At 44.1% G+C, this 9,805-nt stretch overlaps 1 protein-coding gene across 3 annotated transcripts in view; it reads left to right on the forward strand.

Moving 5' to 3' along the window:
* LOC147308385 (zinc finger protein 521-like) overlaps positions 1 to 9,805 on the forward strand; it is an 88,586-nt gene extending 78,781 nt beyond the window's left edge. For 2 of the 3 annotated variants that reach the window (XM_086270839.1, XM_086270840.1), the window contains exon 9: positions 8,229 to 9,805. In XM_086270839.1, the coding sequence (XP_086126965.1) occupies positions 8,229 to 8,258 (30 nt within the window). In that variant the 3' untranslated portion in view covers positions 8,259 to 9,805. The remainder of the gene's footprint in view (positions 1 to 8,228) is intronic. The other variant, XM_086270842.1, reaches the window with a different exon arrangement.

The following is a 9,805-nucleotide window of genomic DNA, read 5'->3' on the forward strand; positions in this document are numbered from 1 at the left end:
GATGGGAGAGCATCCGTCTAATCAGCCCTCCTAGGACCCCCCGCCCAGCCACCCCCCTCAGACCGGCCAGATTGACTGACTCCTGGGCCTGTGTGCCCCAGAATCCATATTCCAATGGAGAATAATCTCTCTTTCTCTTCTTCACCTTCCCTCCATTTCTCAATTTCTCTCACAAAAATAAGCTGTGAGACGCATAGACCATCCTTCCCTTCGAAGATCTCCGGAGGACTCCCCTCTACCATCACAAACTCACACAGCCTGCACCCTGCGCATCCCTTTCCCTCAAATATGGAGCAGTCTAGATATTTCATGAAGTGCTGATAGGGAGGGCAAGGAGGCTGGCTGTGCTCTGCTCTCTCCGACCCTCAACTTCTGCCCACCCCTTGAGCAACAAACAGACATAGCTTCACTTCAGAATACACTCCCACCAAAATAAAATCCACTGTCTTCCCGTTGCTAGCGTCCCCGTTTGAGACAAAAAAAAAATGTCCCTGGGTTCTAATAAAGGCCATATTGCAATGTGAAACTTGATAATGAACTTCCTTTCCCCTTCATGTTGCCGTCGGATACAGTAGCTTTTCACATTGCAGAAAGAACAGAGCCACTGACAATGCTGCTAGGCTGGATTAATTAGCCAGATTCATTAACTGATGGATGCGCAGTATTAGCCACAGCTTAAATCTGACATTTCTCCGAGTGCAGTTCGTTTGTGAAGAAACGGACAAGTTCAGCTCTCGTACCACAGTATACTGGAGGGCTGCAATCATAGGATTCTCTCCCAATGATCTCAATTTCTCCATAGACAAGACAATGAGGCTGAAGTTACACAACAGTCAAGATGACATTTTCTGCGTGAGACTCCCTTGTTCCTTTTAAGCTGGGGTTGTCTCTGCTCCTTCCATCCTCCAGTTTCATTATCATTCCTTGGAAGTGACATGAGATTTTAAGTCATGTGTTAAGTCACGCCGTGATCGACGGAGGAGTGGAAGGACTGAGATGCTGCATGACTTCTCCCTCTCTCCTCAGACGCCCGCAGGACACATACCTTAATTGGAGTGTCTTTTAAAAGGATTCCTTCAAAGACAATTCAAAGCTCCCTGGCCTTAATGAGTGCTGAAAGTGACAAGAGCACATCTGCATCATGTTCTACTTCCCCACACAAATGAGATTCTCCTCTCCCCGTGTGATACCCATTATTGCCAAGCTGTGTCCAATTCTGCTGTTTTAATTAAGCATATTTATAGGCTTTGCGGTCACCAGGTCATTGTAAACAGCTATGTATGTCATAACATGTGTCCAGGATAGAAAATAGGGAGAAAAAGGGGACTGATGGACACCGAGTGAGAAGAAGGGGGTAGCTGTATTAGATGGAAATAATTGTTGCCAAAGAAATCAGCGCAGTGTATGCTTTGCGCATTACAATGCAGCAAATGTCTGGAGTTGATTCTCTGAGTGATGGATCTTTAAAAAAAAAAAGCAAAAACAATATTTTTGGGTTTTATTTCCCTCCTTCCTTTTCATGAAGCATTCTTCAGTCTGAAGCACAGAGACCCAATTCCCCAGAAGTTATTCTTTCTTTCTTTTTTTTTGCCTCATGAATTTTAAAATATGCCCCGAAAAAATGCCCTAACTGCCCCGAGTCCCAAACGTGCGGCAAAAAAAAGAAGTAAAGCTTCATGTGTTTGTCCCTAAGTGGTGCTCAAACACCAAATTTTCTCTGAATATCTTGATCTGCCAAGTGTGACAGCTCTTCACGCTTTTGGAAGTTGCATATATATTTATATATATTTCCTTTCATATGACAACTTGTTTTCTTCTTCATCACCCCAGGTGCTCCGCATCCTGTCACCATTTCAAAAAAAGTTGCACTACAAAATAAAAGAACAAGGAATTAGGAAGAAAGTAACGGTGGCTTTTGTGAGGTGCCATCATTAATATTTTAGCGTATTTGTAATTACACTGTACACACACGGCTCTGCACTGTAAACGGGGACATAAACTCTCTTAGACGACTCGTGATGAATCACTGGTGTTCTAGTTTTGTAGGTGGATCAGAATTAGACAGCATGACAGACCTAATGATCCTAGGAGGATATTCTTTTTCTTGGTGCAAGAGTATGTTTGTGTGTATACATCTGCGTGCGTGCTGTATGTATTTGTCTTTGTCTCCATCTCTCCCAGGGTCTGATATGTGCATGCAAACACAATGTCTGGAGGGAGACATGACAAAAACTCCCAGAAGCCTTTGAGCCACTCTTTTTTTTTTCCTTTTTCCTCTGTTGCACCACTGGGGAAAGTTAAATCCAAACAAAAGAGGAGACGCTTGGTGTACTGTGCTAGAATCCATCACCGGATCTCTCCCTCAAACATGTCTCCTTTACTTTTCTTAGTTGACTTTTTCCAGCAACTTTGATAAAATACCATTTCAAGCGCTTCCCAGGAAACTCACTACAGGTTTAATTTACTCTCCGTGGTGATCTGATTTTTCAAGTGTCTGTTATGCTGTTGATGTTAACAAAATGCAACAGAGGCCAAAATAAACAGCATTAGAACAATTATTCCCCCCTCGAATTTCATATTCGCACATCATAACAGCCAAGTAATTTGACTCTTCAGCTCTGGAAAAGCAGGCTGAATGGCACCAATTGTGGGTCAATTAAAAGTTTATTTTGCGATCCGCTCCTCTATTTTGGCGAGGAAAACAGGAGAGCGCAGCTCGACTGTCGCCTTCGTGTGAAAGCGTGGAAGTGCAAGAGAAAATATAGTCCTCAAATAAATTGCTGCATTTGTGAAGTGGCATATCTACTGCAGCGGCGCTGGAGAGGTGGGGGGGTGCTCTGTAGTATCCCTAGTCAAAGTCTGTCCCTGACTGAAGTGGTTAAATGTGAAAGTAATTGTGTTTTGTTTCTGGGACTGACATGTGGAACCCCATGGACCCCATCTCCCTCCTAGTGACAGGCAGAGATCCTCCCCCCTCGCTCTGTCTAATTAGAGGATGTAGCCCAGGGCTCATGTCCCAGGAAGACCCATCCCCCTCCCAAGATGGCTCCCCTAAGAAAGCCCTTAATTGGGTTCTTTAGTCATAGTCTTCATTTTGGCTGGAAAGGCATCTGTGTGTTGCTATCACCTCAGAATACAGTTTGTATCGCTCTCTTGTGTTTTTTTTTTTCGTTCTCTCTTTTTCTGCCTCTTGCTGGCCCTCTTTCTATTGCTTTTCCTCTCTCCCCTCTCCCCGTCTCCCACTCTCTCCTCACTTAATGAGGCCCCATAATAACACAGCAGTTGTGCAGTTGTTTTGCTACCTCAGTCAAACAGCGGGATCACTGCATAGTGTGTTTCTAGTACCATTCACTTGTCTACTTAGACAGGGTAATGAGTATCATTTGGAGCTACAAAGCACCAGCTCGCAAAAAAGGGTGGTCAGTCATCTCCAGTTACACCTCAGAAGTATTTGGTTGGGGTAGTTAGACATCTAATCAAAGCTTTTTTTGAACATTATGGATTTATTATATATTTTTACAACTGTTCGGTGTGGAAATGACTCACGTGGAAGACGCTGAAATCCATTGCTGTTGTCAACTCCACCCTAGCGTTTTGCTGTTACTGTATGACTATGACTCCCCGAGCACCTCGCTTCAAACAAGGCAGTCTGTTACCAAGGAGACCAGGCCGGTTGTGGCATAACAGTGTTTGGGGTCAACCCTCCCTACGGCCTGATAAGTGATGACTGTGGAGAATGCCAACCGCTGTATTATTTATTTATTTGATTGTGTTCTTCATTGGCTAAACTAGCCAGCAGTAAGCCTGGCCTCAGGTCAAAGCAGGAAGGGATTACTCCCTCAGTGGACTGGTCAACAGCAGAGAATGCACAAAGGGAGGACTGAGTCAATACTGGGCCGAGTTCAGCACACCATTAAAGATCAAGAAGGAATGCAACGCTCCTGTCTATCCCCACAGTAGTTTTGAACAGCGAGAAAACATTTTACGTGGCAGCAAAGCATGAATTGCAACCGCAAAAAATCACCAGAGAAACAGAGCGGCCATTACTGATCGAAGGCCGCTGTACATCTTTCGGTCGTTACGCAAACATAAATGAGCCTAAATAACTAAGTGATTAAATTCCTTCAAGTCAGTCTACAATGTGGAGGCTGCAGAAACGAATGCAGGTTCTTTGTTTTAGTATCGTTCGGTGACATTCTCTCTTATGCCTTAATTAAATTCCTGAGTGATGACTACGGGTATGCGTAGGTCTCAGTGGTTTTGTGCGTCGTCCCCGTGCTCCAGATGCGGCTATGCAGACTTACTGCATGCCAGGTATGTGATGTAAAGGCAGAGGCTTTCATTCGGAGCTTCGGGAGGGCGGCGTTTATAGTTTTGATTAGCTTTTTAAATATTTCATCATAGATAAATAAAAAAAGGAACTTGGGCTGCAGGTGTTACATGGATGTGCTGAACTCTTGAAATAAACAGTTTCTTTAATCTGATCTTTAATCTCCACTGTAAGTAAGTTTGATTTATGGATTGCTGTCACACCAGCATCTCCAATCATGTAAAGAAATGTTCTAACTCCAAGACTCTAACTCTACTTTATTTCTTTTTGTTAGAGCTTCCTTTACTAAAAATCAAAAGTGAGTAACATTATCATACTGTTTTCTAGCTGCATTTCTTCCTACCTTTGTATGGATTACTAATATAGTAATTATGCTGCTAGTGTAAATGTGACTTTATCATAAACTTCTTACGATTGTAGCTTATAGCAGCAGTTAAGCCATTTAATTACAGGTCAGTTACATTTTCAACACTTGTTTTTTGAGGGTGGCATAATGCGACAGATTCTGGTCTATTCACTAGTCAACGCTGCACAATGTTTTATTTGTTTAAGAAGCCTTAAATAGGCCATAGCTTATAAAGTCATTATTGTTCGCTCAGCTCTCTAACCACTCAATAAAGCCCGGGTTTAATGTTACATGCCGGATAACACCAGGTAGAAGAGCAGATACAATGTACTTAACATGTGCTCAGCAGGTATTAACATTATGCTAATCAAACATTGTTAGCTTTGTGATTAAGCTTTACATCCTCTCTCTGTGATGTTGGGCAATCTGAAGATTGTCTTTAATACGGCAAGATCAGATGAAAGGGAGAACGTGTCTACTAGTCCACTGGCCTTCCTCTGCAGAGCTGATGTAAGAGATGCACCTCTGTTGCCTCACTGGAGACCGGGTGCTATCGATGGAGACCAGAGCAATGGGGAACGACATAAAGAATGATTAGTTAATAAATCAGCTCCCTAGCCTGCTTGCTCTTTCCCGGTCTCCGCTCTTCCCCAATCGTTCCCCATATTTTCCCCTCGCTCTCTCCTTCTTTGCAGCCGCGTTAAATTCCTAAGACATGTTGCACCTGTTTGCATGGGTACACAAGACCCCTGCCGGGTGTTCTCCCTTCTCTTCCACTACCCCTGAGGGCGTTGCAGTAGGGTGATGTAATAAGATGAAAGTGGTGGTTTAACGGTGGCGGGGAGTCGGTGAGAGAACGGGAGAGGAGGAAGAGGCTCGCTCCGAGCCAGTGCAGCCAGTGCTCATAAGGGAGAAGCGGGTGCGCATTATTGATCAGTGCAAAATTTAATTTAGTGGAGAATTGACTGCTATGGTTTACCTGAACACTGCTGGTAACTGGGCCCTGCAGCAGGCCTGTGTGGCCAGCAGGTGGTTGAAAGGATCGAGGAGGAGATTAAGGGTTGGATATAAGGGAAGGAAATGGATGATAAGGGGAATGGCAGAGTTTCAGGGGGAATAGGATGGCATTGAAGGAGGGAGTTAAGATGAGAGCTAAAAGGCTTAATGGAGGGCATCTAATCCTAAATTGCAGTGATTCTAGTGTGACACCATTAGTGACATCCTCCTTCCTAGGGCAGTGGACATTTTGGTCATTTTGATGTGAATAATGCGATTTTCTATGTAACGTGACATTTGTTGAAGCGCACCGTGGGTATTTTACTTATCCAACACTTGCGCCGAGGCACTCGAAGAACTTGACAAGGATGAAGACGGGAAAGTGAATTTTCACTCTCCCTCCCTTTTACCACCTTCCGCACTCGTACACAGAACAGTTTATAGCTACTCTGCAGAGTTCAGTATCCACAGAGATAAAGGTATCAGTTTCATTTTCTTTTAATGTTTTTTTTATTCCTCCCTCCCTCTTTTCCTCTATTTCCCTTTAGTCTGCATGGCTGCCACAGCCACTGAAGTCGTTTAACACCGTCCTTGAGAAAGCCCTCAGTGAGAAAACTCCTGGCATGTTTAAGGAAAAGGTAGAATGCAGTGTGTGTCAGACAGAGCTGGGACATGCAGAGGGGGGAGCCATTCCCCAGAGGGGTTATTTTCCCCTCTAATAGCTGTTACGAGCCCTACATTATATCCAAGGAGCTACATTCCTTTGGGGTCCACAGACACACACACACACACACACACACACACACACACACCTAGACGCACTGGCACACTCACACAAAGGCATGCACACTCAGTTGAGCACAAATTTTCTCTCTGTGTTTCTCTCTCTTTCACATACACACACACACACACACACTCAGTTCTAGCCGCTTTGCTCTCCCCGTGTCAATATCCTGCCATTTGAAGTCACGTACTGCAGGGGCTTCTGGGAGTCGCTGAGGAGCCAGGCTGACGGGTAATGGGCCGCATTCATTAATAAGGTTGCCGTGCTCCTGTCCCTCCTCAGCAACGCCAAGGATGTCTTCACCGGGGGGTAGGGGGTTGGTGGAGTGTGAGGAGGGGGAGGAGGTGAGGTGAGGAGAAAGAGAGAGAGAGAGAGAGCATCCCATGGGGAGTCTCCTCCCAGACTCACTTAAAGGAGCTTTATTTCAGCAAGAGAGGAAAGATGGAAGCAGAGGAGCTGTCCGGAGCCGCCTCTCTTTAAAAAAGGGAGCGCAGGGCCCAGGTGAGCTACACTAACCCGTACAGGGGTCACAATCCTGTTCCCCGTCAAACAGCTTATTACCCCACCTGTCGGGAAGTAATCGTCCTAGCTGAAAGGAAAGCTGTCGAGGCGTTTAAATGCTTTATATGGAGGCAGCCGAAAGGGTAAAGAGGGAAGGAATGAATGCAAGGGGGCTAATAGTTGCTCCCTACTGCTGCCCGAGGGATTCTGCACCACTGAAGGTGACTGCTTTGGTAAACCTTCAGACTGAGGTTGCGCTACTCATTTTCGGTTGTATTTGAAAGGCTAGTTAAGCAGTAAAAGTAGTGTAATTTCACATACTTTGATTACACATTTCCGTGCCTATGTGTAGGGTAAAATGTATGTGTGTACCGAGTGTGCGGCGGATGTGTGTATTTGTGCATGCATGCGTAGTGATGTCTCTGTGACAGGTGTGTCTAGTCCATGCCAGTTTAGAGAGTCCAAGGCTGTGTTTTAAACAGAGCACAGCAAGTGGGGCATGTAGTTTGCATTAAAGGGATTAGCAGTCACTTCAAAAGATGACCTGGATTCAGCCCACCAGGGACACCAGTTACACACCCCCTGGTCCACACTCCCTTTAAAGAACCTGGCACAGCTGCAACACTACAACCACTCTCGACGGTCTGTGTGTGTGCTTGCATAATTTTGGAAGATACAGCACAACAGTGCGATATTGTCAGCTTGTTATCCTGTCATAGTGAATTGTGCACAGTTAGAGACTTACAGAAGTGTGGAGGATCAAATCTTCTGAGGCCTTATCTGCGTGTGAAGTATTCCTTTTTTGGGGGTACATTTACAGCATGCTTAATGCACGTAGTCAGCGGACAGACAGAACTCCAAGGATGATATTCCATCGGGTCTGTCAGTGTGTTGTTATGGATTCGCTTTTGATTGGACAGGCAGGGTGGGATGTTATCGGTCAGTGGTCTTATGTGTCTGAGATTTAACTGTGGTATGGGCCCAAAGCTGACTACTATTGATCTACAGACCGATTTGACTTCCTTGCAAGTTAATTAGAAGGGAATGACGATGATATTCAAACATTGAGATGACCACACGGCAGTGCTCATGTCTGGATCATCGAATTTAAACAGAACTGTAAGCTTTGAGAACATCTACAGCCATATAAGGAGGTTTTGTTATGTCTTTTTAATGAAGGGGAAGGATTTTTTTTTTTTTTTTTTTGGATTTCTGTTTTTGCGGTGTATGCCATCATAATGTTTTCCCTCTTTCTTTTTGTGTCCTTGCAGAACCACACGTTGACTCAGCACAGCAGCTAACATGGCAAAGCTCAGCGCCGTGGCCGAGAACAAGGATCACATGACGCACAGAATTATGCCCGACCGCCAATTACCGTCAGTGCAGTTTCCCACTGACTGTCTTGCACTGAAATTTTCAGTTACACCACAAGAAACGATGCCAGAGCAAGAAAAAAGAAAAGCAAAGCAAAGAAAATAAAAGAAGGAGGGGGGGGAGAACAAAAAAGAAACCTCTCAGTAGGCCTACTTTACTAACCATTATTTCAGAAATAAAGAAAAAGCCAACTTGTTTGTACATAGACTTCTTCATGTGTTGCTTAACTACAGCTATATTGCAATCTTATACAGTATTTGCCGATGTACAGTTCAAAATGTTTGTCCAAAAAAAAAAATGAGAGACAGAGAAGAGGGAGGGAGGGAGGGAAAGAAAAAAAGATTCATTACATTGTCAGTCAGACCAGATGGGACTGAAGGAGAAACAGGGTGCCACTGAGAGCATAGGAAGCTGTAGGAACTGGTGAGTGTTGTCAGGAAGACTCTTTTCATCAGTGCCACTCCTACTGCGCAGTACGTCACTCTGTATTCTGACATGGTCAATCATTATTGGGTGAAAAAAAAAGCTCGATTCACCAGCGTAGGCTGAAGCCTTGTCTGTGTGTTCGTCCTAATATGGCTGCCAGAGGACCAGCTGTGAACTGTGGTGCGACTAATCTCCACTGCCTGCGCTGGAGTTCAGACGAGAGGTGAAAAGGAAAAAAAATAAATTAAAAAATCATCCCAGAGAACAGAAAAAACAGGACAGAGGACAAGATGCTGATATATGCAAGCGCAGTGACACAGATTTGGAAAAGGCTAGCTCCTTCTGTTGGCTCATGAACAGAGGCGCGAAACTCCCATGTGGCTCTCAGAGCGTGGGGAAATCTCCAGCCCACTGATTCAACCTGTACATTTCTGTTATTAATGTTTACTGCTCGTTCAAGCCTGGAGATTACTGGAATAATTTTTTTTTGTTTATGTTTTGTTATCTCTACTTGTTCTCTTTTTTTTCACAATGGGGGAAGTAAATCCAGTTGAATTTGGGATCATGAACGCTGAACACAATTTCGGTCTGTCACGGGATTTACCGTGGTTGCAAAACTCCATCCCTGGCTCTCCTGGAGAGTGCCCAAGTACTTTTTCTTGTTGTTGTGTTTTTATTTTGTTTTTTTCTTTAACTTTTTTAAATTTTTTTGCAGTGTCCCATTGCTCTCTGCTCAAGCTGGAAGCCACTGTGGCATCATACACAACTTTAATCCATTCTGTTATGTAAATGTTTTGCATTCATTGAACCTGAGATGCACTTTTGTATGAAACTTTAATGTTTTGACATTTTGATCGAGAATCGTTCGTACGCAGTTTACAGGAAATCACCATCTCCTGCGGCAAAAAGACAGTTATCTCCGATGTTATTAAAATGTATTGTACAAATATGGAGTTCTGTATTTGGCAGACCTCATTTTTTTGTGTTGCACATGTGATGGAAATATTAAAAACTGTATGAGGAAATGGACTCCATGTCCCTCCATCTT

Source organism: Aulonocara sp. 'chitande type north' Nkhata Bay, linkage group LG18, assembly GCF_057382095.1.
Source record: "Aulonocara sp. 'chitande type north' Nkhata Bay isolate Kocher_YH1m ecotype deep benthic linkage group LG18, A_spYH_male_GT1.1, whole genome shotgun sequence".
Classification (NCBI taxonomy): Eukaryota; Metazoa; Chordata; class Actinopteri; order Cichliformes; family Cichlidae; genus Aulonocara; species Aulonocara sp. 'chitande type north' Nkhata Bay.